The sequence below is a fragment of the Amphiura filiformis genome, chromosome 8 (genome assembly GCF_039555335.1).
Source record: "Amphiura filiformis chromosome 8, Afil_fr2py, whole genome shotgun sequence".
NCBI classification, from domain to species: domain Eukaryota; kingdom Metazoa; phylum Echinodermata; class Ophiuroidea; order Amphilepidida; family Amphiuridae; genus Amphiura; species Amphiura filiformis.
Genome location: NC_092635.1, coordinates 12,308,273 through 12,334,184, shown reverse-complemented (window position 1 = coordinate 12,334,184; position 25,912 = coordinate 12,308,273). Strand labels below are relative to the sequence as shown.

The 25,912-nt window shown below is 37.7% G+C and overlaps 1 protein-coding gene across 1 annotated transcript in view; it reads left to right on the top strand.

The window, feature by feature from the left end:
- LOC140158473 (integrin alpha-9-like) overlaps window positions 1-25,912 on the top strand; it is a 93,955-nt gene that overhangs the window by 50,861 nt on the left and 17,182 nt on the right. The window contains exons 3-14 of the mRNA XM_072181567.1: window positions 7,296-7,408; window positions 7,710-7,941; window positions 9,004-9,129; window positions 10,090-10,170; window positions 12,235-12,395; window positions 14,281-14,418; window positions 15,186-15,294; window positions 15,611-15,705; window positions 19,217-19,353; window positions 20,563-20,723; window positions 21,919-22,082; window positions 25,522-25,686. Coding sequence (XP_072037668.1) covers window positions 7,296-7,408; window positions 7,710-7,941; window positions 9,004-9,129; window positions 10,090-10,170; window positions 12,235-12,395; window positions 14,281-14,418; window positions 15,186-15,294; window positions 15,611-15,705; window positions 19,217-19,353; window positions 20,563-20,723; window positions 21,919-22,082; window positions 25,522-25,686 — 1,682 coding nt within the window. The remainder of the gene's footprint in view (window positions 1-7,295; window positions 7,409-7,709; window positions 7,942-9,003; window positions 9,130-10,089; window positions 10,171-12,234; window positions 12,396-14,280; window positions 14,419-15,185; window positions 15,295-15,610; window positions 15,706-19,216; window positions 19,354-20,562; window positions 20,724-21,918; window positions 22,083-25,521; window positions 25,687-25,912) is intronic.

Below are 25,912 nucleotides of genomic sequence, written 5' to 3'. Positions count from 1 at the left end.
AAGGAGAAGGAGAAGAAGAAGGACTAGATGGCACTGTTGTGTTTGAGCAAACACGAATATATATGCCTGTGATTCCCACCCTAACCCCCAATGACCTTGACATGACCTTGACCATTATTAGCACTCAATGGTGATATCATCCACCAAGTTTGGTTACAATCCAACAATCTTAACTCTGATGACCTTGACATGACCTTATCCATTTTGGCATTCGATGGTGATGCCATGCACTAAGTTTGGTGACAATCCAACAATCTAACTCGGATGACCTTGACATGACCTTGACCAATATTGGCGCTCGATTGTGATCTCATTCACCAAGTTTGGTTACAATCTAACAATCTTTACTCTGATGACCTTGACATGACCTTGACCATTTTTCGCATTCGATTATGATCCCATGTACCAAGATTGGTGGCAATCCAATAATCTTTGCTCTGATGACCTTGACATGACCTTGACCTTTTTTGGCATTCGATGGTGATCCCATGTACCAAGTTTGGTGGCAATTCAATAATCTATACTCGGATGACCTTGATATGACCTTGACCATTTTCGGCACTCGATGGTGATCTCATCAACCAAGTTTGATGACAACCCAACAATTTTTGCTCTGATGACCTTGACATGACCTTGACAATAATTGCCACTCGATGGTGAGCTCATCCACCAAGTTTGATGATAATCCAACAAACTATACTCGGATGACCTTGACATGACCTTGACCCTTTCGGCATTCGATTGTGATCACATCCACCAAATATGATGACAATCCAACAATATATACTTAGACGACCTTGACATGACCTTGACCCCTAAATGGCACATCTTTGGGGTGGGGCCATTAAGTGTGCCAAGTATGAGCCCTGGGGCCCTTGTAGTTTTGGGGCTAGCCCTGTCAATATGAAGCGTGAGAAGGAGGAGAAGAAGAAGGAGAAGAAGGAGAAGACTAAAGAGCATAAGGAGAATATATATGCCCTGCTACACAGGCATATATAAAAAGGAGAAGACTAAAGAGCATAAGCAGAATATCTATGCCCTGTTGCACAGGCATAGATAAGGAGAAGAAACCAAAGGATAACAATATACCCGTTCATGCTTCGCATGCGGGTATAAGGAGAACTAGATGGCACAGTTGTGTTTGACCAAACACGAATATCTATGCCTGTGTTTCCCACCATAACCCCCTTAACCCACCATGACACTCTTAATCCATCATGACACCCCATATTCTAAAAGGGCTATCAGTATAAAAACAAAAAAAATTGAAATAAATAAATAAATTAAAAATCAAATAATACCCCTTTAATTGCATTTGCTGTGTAAACGCTTGAGGGCGCTCCTCCTTAAATAATGCAACGAACATGTTCCATACAAAAAAAAAAAATCAAAAAAAAAATCAAAAATCTGAATACCCTTTAATCCCAAAACGGAGTGTCCTTTAATGGCTGTTCCATCACCCTAACACCCACTGACACCCCATATTCTAAAAGGGCTATCAGTATACCAACAAAAAAATTAAAATTAATTAATTAATTAAAAATCAAATAATAGCCCTTTAATTGCATTTGCTGTGTAAACGCTTGAGGGCGCTCCTCCTTAAATAATGCAACAAACACGTTCCATACAAAAAAAAATCAAAAAAAAAAAAAATCCGAATACCCCTTTAATCCCAAAACGGAGTGTCCCTTTAATGGCTGTTCCATCACCCTAACACCCACTGACACCCCATATTCTAAAAGGGCTATCAGTATACCAACAAAAAAAATTAAAATTAATTAATTAATTAAAAATCAAATAATAGCCCTTTAATTGCATTTGCTGTGTAAACGCTTGAGGGCGCTCCTCCTTAAATAATGCAACAAACATGTTCCATACAAAAAATCAAAAATCAAAAAAATCAAAAAATCTGAATACCCCTTTAATCCCAAAACGGAGTGTCCCTTTAATGGCTGTTCCATCACCCTATACTGAAAACCTATCTGTGTACCAAATCTGAGCCCTGTAGCTACTTTATTTGCTGAGAAACGGCCGGCCCTTTGTTTTAATATTTGGGCCTCTGGGCCCCTAGCCTTAAAAATCTGGGGCCATAATTGGTAAAATGCATATCTACAAGTTCGGGCCCATACGTGTGCCACATATGAGCCCTTGTGCCCTTGTAGTTTCACAGCTAACCTTGTCAAACTGTTGCCCCTTTTTTAACATTTGGGGCCCTGGGGCCCATAATATATGACATATGGGGCTCATGTATACATGTAAATATAGAGTACTCCTGGGGCTATCAGTGCACCAACTCAGGGCCCTGAGGCTGCTTTATTTGATGAGAAACGGCATGCTTTTTGTATTTTTACATTTGGGCCCCTGGGGCCCGTGACCTTTGACCTATGGGGCCAAAATGGGCAAAAGGCACATCTATGGGGTAGGGCCATTAAGTGTGCCAAATATGAGCCCTGGGGCCCTTGTACTTTTGGAGATAGCCCTGTTAATATGAAGGGTGAGAAGGAGGAGAAGGAAAAGGAGAAGGAGAAGAAGGACTAGATGGCACAGTTGTGTTTGACCAAACACGAATATCTATGCCTGTGTTTCCCACCCTAACCCCCTTAACCCACCATGACACTCTTAATCCATCATGACACCCCATATTCTAAAAGGGCTATCAGTATACCAACAAAAAAAATTGAAATAAATAAATAAATTAAAAATCAAATAATACCCCTTTAATTGCATTTGCTGTGTAAACGCTTGAGGGCGCTCCTCCTTAAATAATGCAACAAACATGTTCCATACAAAAAAAAATAAAAAAAAAAAATAAAAAAATCTGAATACCCCTTTAATCCCAAAACGGAGTGTCCCTTTAATGGCTGTTCCATCACCCTAACACCCACTGACACCCCATATTCTAAAAGGGCTATCAGTATACCAAAAAAAAAAAAAAAAATTAATTAAAAAAAAATCAAATAATAGCCCCTTAATTGCATTTGCTGTGTAAACGCTTGAGGGCGCTCCTCCTTAAATAATGCAACAAACATGTTCCATAAAAAAAAAAAAAAAAAAATCAAAAAATCTGAATACCCCTTTAATCCCAAAACGGAGTGTCCCTTTAATGGCTATTCCATCACCCTAACACCCACTGACACCCCATATTCTAAAAGGGCTATCAGTATACCAACAACAAAAATTAAAATTAATTAATTAATTAAAAATCAAATAATAGCCCTTTAATTGCATTTGCTGTGTAAACGCTTGAGGGCGCTCCTCCTTAAATAATGCAACAAACATGTTCCATACAAAAAAAAATCAAAAATCAAAAAAAAATCAAAAAATCTGAATACCCCTTTAATCCCAAAACGGACTGTCCCTTTAATGGCTGTTCCATCACCCTATACTGAAAACCTATCTGTGTACCAAATCTGAGCCCTGTAGCTACTTTATTTGCTGAGAAACGGCCGGCCCTTTGTTTTAACATTTGGGCCTCTGGGCCCCTAGCCTTAAAAATCTGGGGCCATAATTGGTAAAATGCATATCTACAAGTTCGGGCCCATACGTGTGCCACATATGAGCCCTAGTGCCCTTGTAGTTTCACAGCTAACTGTTACCCCTTTTTTAACATTTGGGGCCCTGGGGCCCATAATATATGACATATGGGGCTCATGTATACATGTAAATATAGAGTACTCCTGGGGCTATCAGTGCACCAACTCAGGGCCCTGAGGCTGCTTTATTTGATGAGAAACGGCATGCTTTGTATTTTTACATTTGGGCCCCTGGGGCCCGTGACCTTTGACCTATGGGGCTGAAATGGGCAAAAGGCACATCTACGGGGTAGGGCCACTATGTGTGCCAAATATGAGCCCTGTGGCCCTTGTAGTTTTGGAGATAGCCCTGTTAATATGAAGCGTGAGAAGGAGAAGAAGAAGGAGAAGGAGATGACTAAAGAGCATAAGCAGAATATCTATGCCCTGTTGCACAGGCATAGATAAAAAGGAGAAGACTAAAGAGCATAAGCAGAATATCTATGCCCTGTTGCACAGGCATAGATAACTAGAAGGCTATATATTTGTACACAAATACGGCGATACCCGCATGTTATCGGTGTACCCAAACTTACAGTCCTTATTCCCTGCGGACTTAAAATAAAGAAATTGTAAAAAGTCGCCCAATTGGGCAGAAAATGTGTAAAAAGTGAAAGTCCAAGTCACAAGCTTTAATTGAATGCAGGTTGCACTGTCGCAGCACTTAAAATAAAGAACTTGTACAAAGTCCCCTCCCAGGGGAGTCGTCTCTCTTACTCCCCATAGGTTGCTGTTGTCAGTCTCTCTTACTCACAGTGAGGCTATGCAATATTATTAGGGGAAACTATTCCAGAGGGAGTATGTAAATTAAATGGAACAGCCATTTCAGAGGGAGTATGTATATTAAACGGAACAGCCTTTTTGGGGCTATTTCAGAGGGAGTATGTAAATTAAATGGAACAGCCAATGGGTATGTTATTTAACTGGAACAGCCTTAACGCTTCACGCTGGTATTTCCAATTATGATATTATAATACGATCTGTCTGTTTAGTCCTACGTGTGTGGGGTGGATGGGTGTGTGGGTGTTAGTAACAATATAATTCTCAGGTGCTATCTGTGTACAAATTCTGAGCCCGGAAGCTGCTTTCTTTGATGAGAAACGGCCTGCCCTTTGTTTTAACATTTGGGGCCCTGGGGCCCATAATATTTGACTTATGAGGCCCATGTATATAATTATGTTGAAGTATAATTCTCTAGTGCTACCAGTAGACTCAAGCTGGCCACTGTAGCTACTTTATTTACTGAGTAACGGCCGGCCCTATGTTTTAGCGTTTGGGGCCCTGGGGCCAATATTATGTGATATATGGGGCTCATATGTACATATAACAATGTATTTCTCAGGTGCAATCTGTGTACAAACTCTGAGCCATGAAGCTGCTTTATATGATGAGAAACAGCCGGCCCTTTGTTTTAACATTTGGGGCCCTGGGGCCCAATATATATGACTTATGGGGCTCATGTACATATGTTGAAGTATGATTCTCAAGTGCTATCAGTAGACACAAGCTGGGCATTGTAGCTGCTTTATTTACTGAGTAACAGCCGGCCCCATGTTTTAGCATTTAGGGCCCTGGGGCCCATATTATGTGACATATGGGGGTTATATATACATATGACAATATAATACTAAAGACCTATCTGTGTACCAAATCTGAACCCTGTAGCTACTTTATTTGCTGAGAAACGGCCGGCCCTTTGTTTTAACATTTGGGCCCCTGGGGCCCCCAGCCTTGTACATCTGGGGCCAAAATGGGCAAAAGGCACATCTACAACTTAGGGCCCATACATATGCCACATATGAGCCCTAGTGATCTTGTACTTTTAGAGCTAGGCTTGTCAATCTGTTGCACCATATTTTAACATTTGGGCCCCTGGGGCCCATAATATATAACATATGGGGCTCTTGTATATTTGTAAATATAGAGTACCCCTAGGGCTATCAGTGTACCAACTCAGGGCCCTGAGGCTGCTTCATTTGATGAGAAATGGCGTGCTTTGTATTTTCACATTTGGGCCCCTGGGGCCCGTGACCTTTGACCTCTGGGGCCAAGATGGGCAAAAGGCACTTCTACGGGGTATGGCCCATAAGTGTACCACATATGGGTCCTGGGGCCCTTGTAGTTTTAGCGCTAGCCTTGACAGAATGTTGTGTTTGATGGAGAAGGAGGAAAAGGAGAAGAAACCACAGGATGGGAAGATACCCGTCCATGCTTCGCATGCGGGTATAAGGAGATGAAACCACAGGATGGCAATATACCCGTCCATGCTTCGCATGCGGGTATAACTGGTTATATTTAACAGCATTTTATGACAAAATAACATAGATACGACGGTAATGAATGACAATAATAACTTTGCACATCTATGTTGAGTTAATTTTGTGAAATTGTCAGGTTTTGTTTTGGGTCTCAGTTTTTTGCCTCGGGAGCTACCTCTCCCTCGGAAAAAAACCTCGGCCCAAAACAAAACCCTTTGATTTCACACAATGACCTCAAAATAGATGGTGTGCAGTTATTATTGTCTGATTCTGACATGTATTTTGGGGTCAAACTGCTTGGAGTACATGATACTGTAAAAGTCCTTTTAGCCATTAGACTATGCCATAGTCCAGTGCGGTAAATAAGCAAAAATGAACAAGGGCCATTTGGGCCCTTGTTCTTGAATCTTTAGGGGCCCTCACAAACTTTTACGGGCCCGAATAAATTGAGAGTGGAAAATAAACACATTTTTTGACAAAATGAGCATTTAAAATGAATCTCCATTATGAATTAGTGTAGTATGGACAAGATTGTTTGTATTTTCAGTCCTGTTTTTCAGTAAGCTTAAATTTATTCATTTATTTACTTATTTTTTCATGGGCCAGTCGGTCCCTCATGGCACATTTTCGTCGGGCCCACATTGATTTTCACAGGCTATGGGCCCGCCTTATTTACCACGCTGCCATAGTCGGTTTTTGATCCTTAAAAATATGTTATTAATCATGCTGAATGCATTTAGTTGAACTTAAAATTTGCTGTTTATCACAATTAAAGTAGTCAATAAATGGTCAGAATGACAGTAAAAGTAAAGTAGCCTATACATATGTTAATGAATGCAACATAATTATATGTTGGCGTAATTATAAATGAGGGCTCACTTACTGAACAATTCTGAATTTAGATCTACCAGTCTATTGAGCGCATAAACCCGAGTAAAAAAGCTAAGAAACAGAGGGAGTATGGTGACTGAAGAGATCAGATGTGAAAATCTATCAATTGTACACAAATTATGCACAATGGGCAAGTGGACTATGGAGAAGTCTAAATAGTCAAAATGTGTAATATTTCACACTTTGTCCATTTTGAGTTTCCTTACATAGACCTACATGCATAAAAGAATATGTTTTTATTATCGCGCATGGTAGCTGTGTTGAGCACAAAAATTAATGCTCAGTGAGAAACTTATTTAATTTGGTATTGCTATCAGAAGTGAAAAGGGGGCCTACATGAAAAATTGTGTGAGCCTGGGTACCCCCCTCTGTGTAAAACATTTTTGCCAAAATTTAGTCAAAATTACCAGAAAAATCATAAAAATTGTTGTTTTTACCTTTTTTTAGCAGAGGGGGAGGCCCTAGTTTATAAAGTTACAGACTAAATAGAAATACAAATTATTACGTTAATGTTTTGTTATAAGTATACCACACTCATAATTTGCAGAATTATGATACATGATTTATTTTCCAGGAAACACAGAGCCTGTGGGCCCAGAATACCAGCATATGAAAGACAATGCATGGATAGGTGTTTCTTTAACAGAACAACCTCCTAAACCTAATGATGAATTATCGGATGTCATGGTAAGATATAATTATTATCACATCAAATTTGTTCCGGGTATTTGTTTTTTGAAGTGAAAGTACCTGGTGATTTAGTGATGATAATATGACATTGTCAAAATATAGCCTGCAAATATTGAATACAAGTGTATTGGTCCACTGCTTTTCACGCAAGCCGTCAGCCCAGATGGTGAAAGCTAAAGTAGTGAGTTATTTTTTTATTAGATTTGCCCAGCAAAATGTTTGAATTAATTAATCTACAACCCTACAAATGCATCTATAATTACTGATATCTTTCTTTTATTTTCCTTTTTTTATTTAGGTCTGTGGTCACAGATATGCCAATGACTACTTTGTTCAATTCTCCAATACTCCAGATGACAACACCAACTTTGTTGTTAATGAAACAATCACTCCAGATGACGTTAATTCCACCTTTGATGCTAATGATAGGTTCCCTAATGGAATCTGCTACACATTTGGCCATGACATGTGGGGATACATTGTTAAAGAGGAGTTAGATGGAGTCAAAACAATGATACCATGTGCTGAATGTAAGATTTATAATTTATTATTGATCGATTTTAGGGATTCATTGATAATACAGACACAACCTCTCTCAAAAATCAGTTGCACACAGTCAAACACATGACCAACCCCACCAGTGGCATAGCCAGCTTTTTACTGTGAGGTGGCAAATTTTTCAATTTTTGTCCTGTTTTTAGTCATGTTTAAATGACTAAAAACAGGACGAAAAATATGTAATATGAAGAATAATGAGATGAAGAATATGAACATAAAGAGTAATATGTCATTTAAAAATGACATATTACTCTTTATGGGGGGGGGGCAACTTACACCCCCACCCCTCTGGCTATGCCACTGCGCCCAACACATGCACCCCTACTTCACCAGCAAACAAGGATGTATGATGATACATACACCATCAAATGAGGACGTCTAGATGTACTGATATTTTCCGCCTAACCATGGACATCTCAGGGACTCCATGCAGCGATGATTCTACCCCATCAAACATGATCATGGTCTTAAATGGCCTTTAACACGCTTTGATGTGAAGTATGTGTTAGAAGTGCAACTGGGGAGGGGGCAACTCCCACTTTGGAGATGATGTGTATCTAGGGCCATTAAGATCCTCTTTCAACATCGTTGTCACCCAAAGACCCCATATTTTCTTATGGGCACATGGTCTGTCACCCAAAGACCCCTTATTAGCTCTTATTTTTCCTTTCAATCTGTCACCCAAAGACCCTTATTTTTCTATTTGAACAGCAACGAGTCACCTATCATTGATTTTGTTACTTTTGAAATAACAAAGCCATTTGAAACCATTTAGAACTAGAAATTCAATTTTCGAGGCTTCTCTTGGCTCTCACCCAAAGTCCCTATTTTAAACAAGAATAGTCTTTAAAAAAGACAATCATCGCTAAGGCAGCTGTAATGTGAAGTGGAGTGAAAAAGGTCATATTCTTATCCAATGCCCCCTAATTTAGATCCAAACAGTCCTTCTCTTACCCCATATGTGTACATTTTGCTCTCACTTAATGCCAAAAACCATGCTCTCACCCAGTGACCCGTTACCATTTCATGTCTAGATAATCAGATGGATGAGTCTACTCGTACCAGGGTCCATGGCTGGTGTCAAGCAGGCATGAGTGCACAGTATACCAGTGACGGAAATGGTATTTTGTTAGGTGCTGCTGGTTCTTATAATTGGGCAGGTAGGTGTACAGGACTTGTTACAAAAATGGCATAAATTGTTATTAAATTAATGAGGTTAAAAAGAACTACAATATTACTTACTGCTTTAAAAGAAATTAGACCAATGTACTTACATTGAACTTGATGCTTTGTCCAGTGTAAACATGCCCTTGTGTATTTAGACCGTCGCAATGTCTTAATGGTCAAATTTCGGACAGGCAGTTTGGGTGAAAATGATGGTCACTTGTCAAATCCTAGCTTAACCCTAACAGGACCAAGTACTACAAAATACTACTACATATATGCCCTGTTCGTGCGTGCATCCCACGGGGTGTGATGATGCAATCGCCCTAAGTGATATATAGGCACGGTTTCGCTGGCCAGCGAAGCCCAAGACCTGTGGCAAGGTGTCGCCGACCCAGTGCTTGGCATGCAAGGGGTCTCTGGTTCGAATCCCAGCCCGAGCAAACAACTTCTTTCTTTGTTTTCTCTCTTTATTCCTTCCTTCTTTCCCTTCCCGTCGCGAAAAAGCCCTGAGGGGGTTAGGGTTAGGTTACCACTATCAAAACTCAGTATAGGCTCAATTAACCCTAACAGGACCAAGTACTACAAAATACTACTTGATATATACGCTGTTCGTACGTGCATCCCACATGGTGTGATGATGCAATCGCCCTAAGTGATATATAGGCACGGTTTCGCTTGCCAGCGAATCCCAAGACCTGTGTCGCCGACCCAGTGCTTGGCATGCGAGGGGTTTCGGGTTCGAATCCCAGCCAGAGCAAACAACTTCTTTGTTTGTTTTCTCTCCTTATTCCTTCCTTCTTTCCCTTCCCGTCACGAAAAAGCCATGTGGGGGTTAGGGTTAAGATCCTGTTTTATTAGACACATCAGCATATCAGAAGCCATGCATTTATTTGTCTAATATTGCTCTTCCAACCAGGAATGTTGAGTTACCTTCAATGTTGTTGTTTTTCTAGGAACTGTATTTGAGGGTGATCGAGTTGATCTTGATTTCAAACCTGCACCTGACATATGGGGTGAAGATAATGATTACACAGGTAGGTCAATAAGTTAGCTACAATTTTGGTGGTGTTGTTCATACAGTTCCATCTGCTTTGTGCAAGAAAATGGAAAAAAATTGCCTTGTGGCCGTGGGTAGATATAAAACAAGGATTTTTACTCAGAAAACTATTAAAGGGGACACTAATCTCACCATCCCTATGGTTTTGTTTGTTTCCAATTTACAGTGTGGTAATTCACTGAAGTCTCTTTATTTCTCAAAATAACGGTGTAGCGAGGGGATTTACCAATTCAGCATCGTTTCTGCGCCACCTCCAAACAATGAAAGTCAAAATTTTGGCGTGTCACAATATCATTTGAAAGATCAATTTCAGACGAATAGTCAACTTCATTTTAACCAAAATTAATTAGTGGTTGGCACTATTTGTGCAAATGTTCGCGCGCTCCGCATGCAATTATTTCAAGAAATGGGGGGGGGGGGGCATCATTATGTATCATTAGCCCTGGGTGCTATAACCCCTAGCTACACCACTGTTTACAACGGCCAGCCCCAAAGGTCGAATTTTGGCAAATTCTAGTGTAACCAACCGATTTTGTTGACAACACTTATCCCAACATGGTAGTAATAATGTGGATAAAAAGGTGAACTTTAAGTCTGGGCTTGACACTAAAATAAACATTAAACTACTATATACTTGTAGCAGTTAGACTGATTGTAGCCATAGGAATAGGTACTTATAATATGCAAGGTATGAATTCCCATAAAATATTACATAGCTTTTTAGTCAACTTAAAGAAGAAACAGGCTGTATGAATTTGATCTGTAATACTATTTTTAGTTTGTTCCTTTGTCTGTGACCAACTGGAAGCATTAAGCATAGTGAATCATATGTATTCAATCGCAACATTATAACAATTATTTCTTTGTGTTTGTACCTTATTGTTATTACCAATGACACATGCATTGATCTATTCAGGTGTCTAGTTCAGTTTCAGTTAACTACCCATTAAACTGAAACAGAATTAGGTGAAAATGTTGTCAGGTAAATACAATTAGTAATCCATGCAAGATTTATGTCTGACAACACTGAAAGGATATTGGTATAGGACACATATGTGATGCAATCAAGCAAAATCAGTCGGAACTCGTAAATATTGATTTTGAGTTATAGCCAAACCCCGGAGCCAAACAAAGGAAATATTTCCTTTTGTTTCCTTCTGTTTTGGAAACTCTTTAATTGCTCATATCTTTGGAACTGATTATTCAATTCAATGTGGGTTTTATGCAAAATGCTGCTTTGTAAATGCTTTTTACTATCCTGTAAGAAACTGAAAATGTAATATTTCTAAGTACGACTGATTTTGCTTTACATATAGTGAGTCATTTCTTAATAAGGTAACACAAAAGTTCTATGATTAGAAAACAGCTTACCCAAGCAAGATGGGACAAACTGATTTTTTTTATTTCATCATATTACACTAAACAGCAGTAAGTTAAGCCATACACTCTTGTATTTTATTTGACACTCAATTAAGTCTCAAATCAAAACCCACATTGAACAGAAGGTGACATACCTGTTCCATGGAACATGCAATGTATTTGACTTTGATAGTATACCATGTCTACATTCACTACTTCAGACAGTTCACCAACAGCTTATTCCCACCTTGACGTACAGTGTGATTGTACTATTTCAATAGCTTCAATTTTTCTTTTCTTGTTACTTCAACACTTTCTGAAAATGTTGACCTATTGACTGCACAAAGAAACTGTTTCAGATTCTGTTGATGTGAATTATATTTTATAGATATTGGTGCTGAATGTGCTAAAAGATTTGCATCTCCAGTGCCTGCCAAATTCTTAAACATAATGGCCCACATAATCATGTTGACATAGCAATCGGAGAATTTGGGCTTATTTGAACAATTTCATAATGCTTTTTCATGATTGCATAGAAATTATTAAACCATGCCCCAAAATGTTCAAATACCAAAACTTTCTTGCTCCACCTGCCCTTTTAGCCTCCTTCCTCCCCCTCCCATTTACCCCCTCTAGTAAGGCATATAATTATGTACATATATATATCTAACCATATTTTCAGGCTATGCTGTTGCATCAGGTAACTTTAGATCTACAGACTCCATTCAGGGAGTGGCATCAGCACCTCGGGCCATGAGAAGACAGAAAGATATAACCACAGGGAAGGTCATCATATATGACCTAGAAACTTATGAAGTATACCAAGAACTTTATGGAGACTTGGTAAGTATGTGTAAATGTTTTTTCACTTCCTGCTTTCAATTCCACATAATTGGCTAAGTAATGTGTTGCAAGAGACTGTGTGGGGATTCCCCTTAGTAGGCCTGTGAGAATATTGACATTTGTATAACAGGTAGCTAACAGGTGGTATACAGCTAGAGTCAGAAGAATGAAAAAGGGTTTGTTTTGCTGGCGTGGCGGTAATGTACACATAGGTATGCCGGTAGTGTAAAAACTATTTGTGAGTGTAATCTTTCACTCTTTGCCTATTTTGAACTTCTTCGCTTTAAAAGTCTAAAATTCACAATTTGTGTTTTCATACTATAGCCTACATAGATCTAAACAGAACATCAAAACATTTTTATTTTTGTGGTCACCTGTGTTGAGGGCGAAAAGCACACAATTTAAAGTTCTGCAAAAATATATCCACTTCTACTGTAACAGTAGGCTCAAAATGCAATCTTCAGCCCCCTCATTTTGCTTTGAATAAATCCAAGAGGCTGCCCTTGTGTATCTTTTGTATTAATAATGTTATCTATGTAAAGCAATACTAGTACTGTGGGTATGGTTTACTAGGTAGGAAAGGGAACTAAATAAAATGAAGAGGGTAATTGATTTCCATTCCAAAAAGAAATAGGCACACCAAAATTAAAATTAAAACCAGCAATTATAATATTGATGCAAACAACAGAAGGCAGCTCATGGCTTACATCACGTTTTTGCACCTTGATTCTTCATTTGTTGATGAAAGTATTGCCTGTATTGTGTCAAATGAATTGAAACCAATAATAAAACTCTGAGGGAGACATAGTCCTACATCCCTGCCTGACATCTATGTTTGAAATGTATTTGAATTAACACACAAAGCTAAGGAATAATTTAAAGGGATGCAGTCATTTTACCAGCAAAATAGACATTTAAGAAAATCAAATCTTAAACAAGAAAAGTTTCAGAAGTTTATTTCATTGAAGAAACAATATTTAAAAAGAAAATAATTGCCACACCATTTATTAGAGAGAGTGCTTTATTTTACTGAAATAATATGAAGGCAACAGTTTTGAGTCAAATACAGCAGCAGGTCAGGTTTTTTTTAAATCACAATTTACATATTCTATCAATGATGATAATAGGTTGGTGTTGCATTTTTGGATGTCAAAATCAAATGATTACATGCATATCCCATTAAGCTCTTTCTGAAGCACTGGCTATGTAGGCAGTTATTTTTGAAATCTTTACTTCTGTTGAGGCAAGGAATATGGATGCCAGTTTAGTTAAGTTATTTCAGTATGAATATATTGAAAATTTCTACCATACAAGTTTGTACTTCCAGTACACTTCCAAAGAAAAGGCTTTTGACAAGCAAAAGAAATGGTCAGCAATTAATCAAATAAGTTTCTGTTTATATTCATTATAGTATTACAGTATGTCATATTATAATAACAAATTGACTTATTCAGAAAATGAGTTTGCATGAATAATCTATTTGCCTTCCTTGAGTTGTTGCTTCATGTGCGTACCTACACACCGGGCTCGTAACCAGGATTTATTTGGTGGACTGATTTTGAAAAAGTTGACCTTTTTTTTAAATTTGGACCTTTTTGGACTAGGGGAGGGGCAGATTTTGAAAAAGTAGCCCTTTTTCCAAAATTTGGACCTTTTTTGACCAAAAAGGCATAAAAAACAAATTTTTTCCACTCGCTACGCTCGCAAATGGGACTTTTGGGGTAAATGCACGTGTCTGTACACCAGTGCTTTGATTCAATGTGCGCAATTTAATGCTGCAAATTTGTAGAGGAAGGTAAAGCACTTTTTGGTGTCTGTGTTGTAGTGAATTTTGGAAGTGCATAAATGAAAGAAATAAATGTAAATTTGTTTGCTCCACCTTTAGATGAATACATATTATGGTGCAGCCATAGCAGCTATTGATTTGAATAATGACAATTGTACAGATCTGTTGGTTGGTGCTCCTCTATACACTGTGGAGCAGGATGAAGGGAGAGTCTATGTGTACATTAACAACTGTAAGGTAAGGACAAAGTGAAGGGTATGGGATGGGGAGAGGAGAGGAGGGTTCCATCAACTACTGGAGTTTACACGAGGACACAGGTCTGTGATTTCACCCCTTTATATATACATGTATGTTGTGGAGCAGGATTAACCCTAACCCAACTAGGACTCACTAAAGCTCACTATTAAAACCACTCTGCGTGCATGCATTCCACGGGACTTGATGACGCAATCAGACCAAGTCATGTATACCCAGGGAATCGTTGGCCGGGCCAACATCACCTGTGTAGCTACATGCTGAGGATCTTCTGCGTGGCATGCGAGGGGTCCGAGGTTCAAATCCCGGGGGTGCCAAGTGACTTTCTTCTTCATCTTCTCTCCTTTTTCGTTCCTTCTTTCCCTTCCGATAGCCAAAAAACCACGGGTAGGGTTAGGGTTAGTGACCATGCATGTTTTTCCTACATGCCTCCTTAATGTATGTATTACATTAACAAAGGTATGGTAAGGATAAAGTGAAGGATGTATGGGATGGGGGAGGTAACAATCACTTGAGCACACAAATCTGTGGGTGGTGTTCCTCTAATTATACTGTAGAGCAGGATGCAGGAAGGGTCCATTATGTACACTAATAACTGTATGGTAAGGGCATAGTAAGGGCATAGACCACACAAGTTGGTTTGATCTATTGTACAGTACTCTTGTATGTATAATGTAAAAGGATTGGAGTCAAAACAGCTCAACCATGCCATATTATGAGTACTTTGCTGTCTTTTTATAACCATGCAGGGTCAAGTAGAACCACAAGATTTCAAACTATCTGGAAATGATGCATTTGGTGCTCGGTTTGGATCAGCAATAGCAGGGGCAGGGGACTTGAACGATGATGGTTTTGAAGGTAAGTGATTCCTGGTGAGCAATTTTTCCAGCCTGAATGCAAGATAACCATGATAACCATGTGGGAATTTTTACCCGGTGGAATCCATTTTCAATCCAAGTCCCCAGCACTTTGCAAATGGGATGGACATGAAAAAAAGTTTCTTATTTACAAGTAAATCAGCTTTGAATTGAAATACAAGACATGTTATAGCCACCATGACATCTACACCATGATAACAGGAACCTTTTATCTGCAGGAATTTTGTTTCAAATATTAATATTTTTGTCTACCATGATTAATTAATATGAATCATGTGACATTTTGTTGGTTTCAGATGTAGTAATTGGTGCACCATGGGAAGATGATAACTCAGGAGCAGTGTATGTGTACTTTGGTTCAGCAAGTGGTATTCAAATGAAATACTCTCAGGTATGATGCATTCAAAATAGCACTGATCTGACTAAAACACAAAGATGATACCCTCATATTGTATTTTTAAAGGGGAATTATGGCAAACTGTTTTTCTTGAGGTACTGCCTATGGGTCTATCACCTCGAACCTGGAGGGGGAGTGGTGATGGGCTTATAGCCAGTACCAAGGGAAAATAATTGCCCTATTTCCCCTATACAAACAATGTAGTATTGGTTTTATTACACCAAACTTTGGCTATTAGGATGAGGTTAGCATGGAGATAGGCAAAACTATTACACAGTAAAATAGGTTGCATTATCCAATAAAGTGGCAGCATGAATATTTATGAGTTGTAGTAATGATAACCTACCTGATATCAGCAGTAGATAGTGTATTGAAGAACTACCTGATATCAGCAGCAGATATGGTATTGATGAACGACCTGATATCATCAGTAGATAGGGCATTGATAAACTACCTCATATCATCAGTAGATAGTGTATTGATGAACTACCTTATATCAGCAGTAGATAGGGTATTGATAAACTACCTGATATCAGCAGTAGATAGGGCATTGATAAATAACCTGATATAAGCAGTTGATATTGTATACTGTATTGATAAACTACCTGATATCAGTAGTAGATATGGTATTGATGAACTACCTGATATCAGCAGTTAATAGTTCATTAATAGACTACCTGATATCAGCAGATGATAGGGCATTGATGAAGTACACTGCAAAATTCCTGGCGACAGAGTGACTACATCGCACTGGAACTCTGAAGTCACTACCGTCATCACTACAGAATAACCTACCCTATGGTGGCCGACAGAGTCACTACAGGAGAGTGACTACATCGGAAACAAGGCAGTAGTGTACTATGCAGCAGTGTCATCACGTAGTGACTACAACTGCTAGCCTCCGATGTGTTACCTGATCGATGCCGCATCGGTGACTCATGATGTACACCACAACTAGATTCCGACAGTGGTCCACATCTTGTAGTCACATCAAAGTGACTTCCGTAGCCAGTGCCCCATGCGTCGCCTGCTCGGTACCCAGTCGGCGAACTTCAATGTGACTATGCTGCCGAAAGGTTGTTGACCGAACCCTGTTATGAGTTCGAACACTCTGGGGACGCGCGCGTATATCTACCAAATACGCGCTGATGATGACAAATACGCGTATCATGCTTGTTTACTGCTTGTATACGGTCATGAATGGAATGGTTTTATAATTAATTGATTGATGCATGCTGTACAGTGGGTCTGTGGTTCTACTGCCGTCTTTGTTTTTGTTTTGTTTTTATCATGCTTTTGCATTCTTTATCATTTATATTTCAACTGAGACTTCCGATTCATTTTGTTTCATTTATTTATTGTTCTCTTTTATAATATTTTAATTCTTTTCGTGCTGCCTGTTTAATAATCTCATCAACTGTGTGTGTTTTATTTGCAGTTCTTGTTCTTGGTTTATTTGTTTGTTTCATTTCAAACATTTTTATTTTGTTTATTTGTTTGCTTGTTTTCCCACAAAATTTATATCATTGCTTTGTTTACTTCAGTGGTTAGATGACATGTCAGTTTTGCTATCAAATCAGGCCTATTTTTTGCATATTTTGCATAATAACGTTATATAGGCCTATTGATACTTGTTTATATTTAAAACAAATTGTGTTTTTAAATGTTTTAAAAGAGATATTAATTTTCAGCCGAAGTTCGCAAACTATGCCTATTATAGGCCTAGCATTTTCAATTTATACATTTTGATTTGCCAAAACTTTACTTATTTTGAAGCAAGAATTTTTCTGTTATATTTAAAATTGATTTATAGGCCTAGCATGCATTTTGTTATACTTCTTGTCACTTTCCTGAAAGGTCTACTGCAAATTTATACTTTTACTGCCGTAAGTTTATGCAAAACTTTGGCTTGTGCTATTTTCTTTTTCCGTTTTTCAAAATGGTGTTTTTATAGGCCTAATTTAGTTTGATTTGTTTTTCATGCTGATTTTTTTTACCTTATACCTATAAATCGGCGTCACATCAATATAGGCCTGTTGCAATGTTTGTTTGAAATTGTCTTATTTTTATCATGCAAATATTAATGCTTGTTATGAATTATTATTGTTATAATTATTTATCTATTTTACACATTTAATATTTTAATTCATCAATAGGCCTACATGCTTCTTATAACATTCCTACTTTTAACTTCTTTATCTGCAATTTTTCTCAAGTTGTTTTCTTTCGAAGTGTTTCTTTGTTTCTTCCATTCTTCGTTTATTGGTTTCTTCCTGTTTATTTATTTCTTAACTTTTTATTTATTTAGTTATTCAAATAACCACCAATTAACAAAAATGTATTTTATTCATCATATTAGTTTATTGAATTATACTTTGTTTACTGATCATGTTTATTTCTTTTACTAACAAATTTATTTTATTCATCTAATATTTCCCTTATTTTTAAAGTCCAGTTTGCAATTTCCCCTCCCTAATCCCCTAAAAAAGCAAGAAATAACGAATAATTATTTGAATAAAATAATCAAGAGAATATAAAAAATATGGCACTAAAAGCAAAACCGGCAACCCAAAACGCCGGTACTGAGCACCCAGGCCCAGTCGCGTAGTCACACCGGTGTGACTCTCCTGCGGAGTCACCGCGCCGCGAAGTCACTCTGTAGAAACCTAGGAGGCTGGCTACCCGGCTATTTCGGACCGGCGATATGGAAAACCGAGGTGTAGTTTCCGATGAAGTGACATTCTGGTGACATCGGCGTCACACAGATGAGAATCTTGCAGTGTACCTGATATCAGCAGTAGATAGGGTATTGATAAACTACCTAATATCAGCAGTTGATATGTTATACTGTATTGATAAACTACTTTTTATCAGCAGTAGATAGGGTATTGATGAACTACCTGATATCATCAGTAGATAGGGTGTTGATAAACTACCTGATATCATCAGTAGATAGGGTATTGATAAACTACCTGATATCAGCAGCAGATATGGTATTGATGAATTACCTGATATCAGCAGCAGATATGGTATTGATGAACTACCTGATATCAGCAGTAGATAGGGCATTGATAAACTACCTGATATCAGCAGTTGATATGGTATACTGTATTGATAAGCTACTTTATATCAGCAGTAGATTGGGTATTGATGAACTATCTGATATCAGCAGTAGGTAGGGCATTGATTAACTACCTGATACCAGCAGTTGATATGGTATACTGTATTGATCAACTACTTTATATCAGTAGATAGGGCATTGATGAACTACCTGATATCAGCAGTAGATAGTTTACTGATAAACTACTTTATATCAGCAGTAGGTAGGGTATTGATGAACTACCTGATATCAGCAGTAGGTAGGGTATTGATAACCTACTTGATATCAGCAGTAGATAGGACATTTATGAACTACCTGATATCAGCAGTAGGAAATCGCTAAAATGTTAAAAAGTAAGAAACTGATATAATTTTCATGAAGCAATCTTTTTCCTTTACTTTATAGAGATTAGGTGGTAGAGATTTTATGCCAGATGTGCAGAGTTTTGGTTTATCTGTGGGTGGAGGAATAGATGCAGACTCCAATTTTCAACCAGATATTGTTGTAGGTGCTCCATTCAGTGAGACAGTCTTTTTGTTCAAGTGAGTACAATACAATATTTCTGTCTAATTGGGATTGTTGTGTTAAATCTATTGTGTGGACATTTTTTTCAAGGACAAACAAGCCACCATAAGATCTGAATCCCACCTCTGAAGGGAAGGTTTATAGTAAATTATATACTTGTTATGCATTGTAAATCTTTGTCAATGCAAACACATATTATGCCAGATTGTTTTGTTGCAATTTAGATATGTGATCAAGAAAAATGAGTTGGATGTTGGGGATATTTAAACAACACTAAAATGATCATATCTCTGGAACTATAAGTCTAATTATGATGGGATTTCAGCAAAATAAATCTTTGAGAATGGCTCGTGTAATGAAATTGAAAAAAAAAACCAACACCTGTATTTTGATTTTGATCGACATCAGACTCATTTAGCTTGATTGTATCACATATTACTTTCACTGCCAAAACAAAAGGTTAACAGGCCTGTGAATGTCTGCCTCAGATTGGGTTATTCCAGGTGAAATCCATACACCCCTATGGAGGACATGAACTTAAAGGCCCATTCAGTGATTTTCTCATCCGGATGATTGTAAAAATCATCAAAATTCGGATTTTTGTACCTTTGTCATTGTCATAAATGTGTTAACATAACTTGCTAGTGGTTCAACCAAAAGCTGTGTATTTAAGACAAAATAATTGTTTTACATAGTAATTTATATACTGACCGTATATAAATTAGCTACATGTATTTGAATGGGGCTTCAACTTCGTCAATACTGCTGTTTTCTTCATTTTTTGCCAAATTTTTCATTTCAAAAATACCAAATGACAATTTGAATGAGTTATCCAAGCCCCGTTTTTGCTCCTAAGTGGGGCTTCCTGTTCAAGCAATTTACAAAATAATTTTATTTCTTTTACACTTGTGCTGGGACCACTGAATGGGTCTTTAATCTTCCACACAAAGAGTGTAAATTTCAAATGGAGCCACCTGAATTGGAGACTTCATTTGAAATCTACACACCCTGTATGGGAGATTAAGGTCATGTCTTCTACAGAGGGTGAATGGATTTCAACTGGAATAGCCCAATGTGTGTGGCCATTACCTGAGATGAGCTGAGGGGACAATCACATGAGGAAACTACAAAAGTTTAAAAATTAGGAATAATTAAGTTGTATATTATTGAAATTCTATAAAATTTTTAAATTTTATAGAATTTCTAACGTGTTCATTTTGTTTCAGGACAAGACCGGTTGCTAACTTAAGAGTATGGCTAGTAATGAACCCAGACCCAATGGATCCAGATATACAAAGCTGTGAATTGGATGGCAAACCTATTACATGTGTTGAGGTATCTGTGTGTTTCTTCTATGAGTCTGAGAGTACACCTACCAGTAGTATAAGTGAGTTGAGTAATAGACATGGTCAGAGGCATAGCCAGATTTACCACAGGGGGACTGGGGTATAAACTTGTAAATGTACCGACAAAAAAAAGATTTGACTGACAAAAACACAATTCCACAAGTGTTCTAGACAAGCATATTACGACAGTGACAACCCCCATCCCCACTTTCAGTGGCGCACTGGACAAAATGTCAGAATAACTTTTGGACATATTGGGGCAAATGCATGCACAAGTTTGCAATACTAATGCTAAATTAGGTTGATTTTGGACTGATACAAGCCTAATAAAGAGGTACTTTACAGATTTTGGCCAACTTGGTTAATGCAGAGATGCCAACCTTCCCTATTTTAGAGGGAGGCTCTCAATTTTTGGAAATATTTTTGCCCATTTAGACACCAAAATTTGGCAACCTCCTTATTTCTGGCAAGTTTTGTGCCCTTGAAGTTGCATGTAATTTTGAAACCTCCCTATTTTTGGTTTGAATCCCCCCTATTTGTGTATTTTGATCCATGGCAATACCCTTTTCTTGAATTTCTACTTTTTTGCACAATTTTAAGGCAATGGTGTACTAAAAATGCCCAATGGTGTACTAAAATACCATGTGAAACACTAAAGCTGAAGTGCTTTAATTACAGTAAGTTTTTTTATAATAAATCTGGAGATTTCCGGTTTTATTCAGAGTTCTCTGATCCAGTGATGGCTGACACATCTCATGCATGTGTATCAGAATCAGTGATGTATAAACCGTATGCATATACACAGCATATTGCTATATTTCTTATGTCCTACTTATATGTCCCAGCTGTGTGAAGCTCCCCTTAATACTAATGATAATACAATCGACAAGCTAATACATGCATTGTAGGTGCTGGAATGAATTTGCAGTTAACTTTGTTTTACCTCATTTCTTTGGCTTGAAATTAAAGGGAGACAATGTGATCAGTGAAAACTAACATTTTGTAGAAGACAAATAGGATATCTATTCTTATTTATTATTTATTATTATGCAAATCACACATTATTGCTTAGTCTTAAATTTAAATAAAGGTGTTCCTTCATGAGTCTTGTGATCTAGGGTTTGAGCAGCCTCAAAGGTTTTTTAGCTATGTCGCAATACCACCTTTGTTGTGAACTTATAATCTAGTTGTCCATCCCGGGTTGTCCATGTTTTTCTTTTGTGAATCTGATTTTAGATATGGACATTGAGTTGACTGCTGATTACTTCAGAGTGGAGGATGGATTTAAGGCAAGATTTTATTTCTTAGAGGACACTGTTCGAGTGTCAAGTTTCTACAGATCGGAAGTGCAAGCCAGATATGGTAAAGAAGTTTGCTATCCCTACAAAGCTTATTTAGAGGTAAGAGCTAAGAAGATATACATTTTTTCCCAAAAACCCTAAAAATTTAGGTCTTGTGGGGAAAAATATCTTCAATATGAATGTCCAAAATTTTCATATGACGGACCGCTTTTCATCCCAGCTACAAACACTTTAAGTATGTATCATTAGATATAAAGTTTACTTTGAGGTTAAATGCCAAAAGTATAATTTTTTAATAATTTGTCATAAAATTTGTATTACCGTATTCTTCCAATAAGCACCCATACCCCAATAAGCGCCCACCCAGGGTATTTTCAATTTGCTAAAGGGTACCATTAATGTTGAAGTGACTGATAGACACAGATACAGTGAAATAGCTGGAGGATTCTGGTGTAATCTTGCAATACATTTACTGCGTCAGAAAAGCTACGGTATCAGAACATCTCAGGACCCTATTATAACATTGGTCAATTTTTCTCTAATAAACGGCCCTTACAAAAAAAATTAGGTAAACCAGGTAAAAAAATAAGCGCCCACCCAAAATGACTTTTGTAAAGCACCCTGGGCGCTTATTGGAATGAATATGGTATATACTACAAATTTCAAAAAATCAAAATTATTTGCTACCAGAAGGATATTCCTCGTATTCGGAATGCAATTTGGTTTGTCTGGTGTGCTCTCAAGTCACACATAAATACTTTGCAAACATCTCTATCCAAGGCTTTAAGGGATCCAAAATGAGCGTTTATTGCGTTTCGACAGTATTTTTTGTGGGACATCAGAGCACCTCAGACCTATCAGAATTGCATTCTGAATCTGAAGCATGTCTTTCTGATATCAAATAATTTTCATTTTTTAAATCACAATATAATACAAATTTTATGACAAATTATAAAATTTGATATTTTCAAATTTTTGCTATATAACAGTCCTCGAAGTAAATTCTATAAATCTAATGATATATTCTTAAAGTGTATGTAGGAGGATGAAAAACCGACGGTCAATTGAAAATTTTGACCTTTCATATTGAAGATATGGATTTTTTTCCCAAAAGACCTAATTTTGTGTTTTGTGAAAAAAAACAATACCTTCAATACGAAAGGTCAAAATTTTCAATTGCTCGCCGGCTTTTCACCCCACATACATACACTTTAAGTATGAATCATCAGATTTGTAAAGTTTACTTCAAGTACTGTTAAATATCAAAAATATCAATTTTTAATGATTTGCCATAAAATGTGTATCAAATTGCGAATTTCAAAAATCAAAATTATTTGATATCAGAATGACATTCTTCGTATTCAGAATGCAATTCGATATGTCTGATGTGCTCTAATGTCCCAAAATAAATACTGTCCAAACGTTCATACCCCAGCCCTTAAGGAGAAAAATGAGGCTGTATCCTTTATGGATGAATAATATGTGTCCAGGCATATAATATAATGAAAGACAAAGATAAATGCAATTTATCGCGTCTGATGTCACTGTCAATTACGATCCTTGATTGGTTTACACAGGTTAATCAGCGCGTAAAAGGAAGACCGATCTATCTGGTGCTGATCGGAGAAAAGGAATAGCAGCAAATGGCTAAAAAGTTCGGTACTTTTACAAGGCAAAAAGCAGCTTTTCTAGGCATTGTGGACATGGTGTCTTCACCAAAGAAAGTTTCTTACTATAAAGACCTAACTTTTGAGATGGTTTGCATGTCGAAAGGTGCAAAATCAACAATAAGGCGCCCGCTTATAAATCCGCGTTCAGCAAGCCATCGATCATCACGACACTTGTAAACAAACCGTGCTCGAGTTTGATTGACAGGTGACGTCAGACGCGATAAATTGCATTTATCTTTGTCTTTCATTATAGCTGCCCATACCTTGCATCTTACAGCTAAATGCCACCATCAACATCCTTAATCCCATGTTTAATGGGACCAAAACTCTCATCGCTAAGAATAAAAAAAAGTCAATTAATATTGTTCTACGATGTTTAGTTCAGGGGTTATAACATCGAATATATAAAAAATATCATTCATAAAGGTCAAATTTTAAAAAATGGTCCAATTACTCCCCTTAACTTAAAGAAATGACAATCGCATAATACATTAATGCAGCCAAAGTTGAGTTATGTATTTTATGAGTTATGTAATTTATATTTCCACTACCCTTAATATTGTTATATTTTACAAAGCTACACATGGAAAATGTAAGTTTTTTCTCACATTTCCTTTGTATAATACAGAACAACTAACATTGGCTGTTGATACAAGAAATTTAGAACAATCACTTACATGTTCATACTCTGATAATTCATTATAGTCCATTTGAGTAGGACCTGTTTTTTTTCTTAGTTACCAACTATACTCTAACTCTGATCGCTCAAGAAAGATTAACCACCAAAATCCACTAAACCCCCCTCCCATGGTCACTGGACTTTCAGCGTGGTCACTGGACTGGGCGGCGTGGTCACTGGACTTTTGTGATTCGTCTTTCTTGCACCATGTGAGATAGTGATCATAGTGTGACATGTGTATAGTCTGGTAACTTAGAAAAAAAAATGTCCTACCCATCGGACTAATTCATTATCACAAGTAAAAATTGAGTTATGGCATGGTGCGGAGTTATGGTTTAAGGTACAGGATGGGATAAGATTAAGGGCTTATGAAGACGATAAAAATTGTAAAAATCGTAAGGGTACAGGATCCGGAAGGGAAGGGAAGAGAAGGAGGCGAGGAGAGGAAAGAGAGAGAAGAAGGAAAGGAAAAGAAAATGTACCTAATCGCCATAGTTTATATCATCATGAAGATTGAGTCCTGGTTCTCGGGCTTTAATTCTGATGGTGAGAGGAACGATAAAATAGCAATTTGGTATGGTATAAATTGCTATAGTATTTACTCTTGTTCATTGATTCATCGTAAAAATTGTAAGGTGTTTGAGTGATCGCTCCCATTTACTAAGCTGGCAGGGGCCGCGTGGAGCGAGCGCGGGCACTCGCGCTAGTATCAAGCAAAAGCTCAAATTGTGGAAAAAACATGGTTAAAACCATGGTTGCCCATGGTATAAACCATGGTTAACCATCATGGTCTAGACCCGGAGGGGGTACTCACATGTAAATGGGGTATGGGTATGTGCGGCGGTCAAGGGTCCCTTTTTCAGGCTCCCCGGCAGTTCCTCAAGACCCACATTTGGATCATGCTTCAGTTCTTTGGCAATTGTAGCTCTTTGTTAGCCCTAAAGCCTACAAAACAACATGTATAATTTGCCCTATTTTAGTTCACAAGACCCACCCAAAATGTTAAAATTTCAGTTCATCAAGCCCCTATTTTTCCAAAAATCAGTTCTTAGTTCCCAAAGTTCGGCGCGCCGCACACCCCTACCAAAATTTCAGTTGAGTGCCCCCCCCCGGGGGGTCTAGAGTACCATGGTTTAATCATTATATTTTTTGCCAAGGTAATAACCCTTATCTGTCCGTTTGTCTACAGGAAACTGCAGTTGATTTTCTGACGCCATTATTCTTTTATTTATACTATGGGCTTACTGATTATTCCAATGAAAGAGTTGGAGGAGATCGTGCACCACGATTTTTTTCTGGTCTACCACCAATTATTGATGAGAATATATGTGGTAATGGTTCATTTGTTGATGAGGTATGTGTGGTAGTTAGTATTTGCAGTTAGAGCAAAAATGAGATTTTTGCTTCACAATCATTTCCACCCTACAACCTAAACACAATGAATACTGTTGATGTAGGGCCTAACTATAGTCTGTATACGCTGGCAAAGTGATGTAATAATCGGATTAACAACCATAGCAATAGGTGAAAACAATTTTTGACTGCATCACGCTGCACTACAAGCAGGTTGCACTCATCAC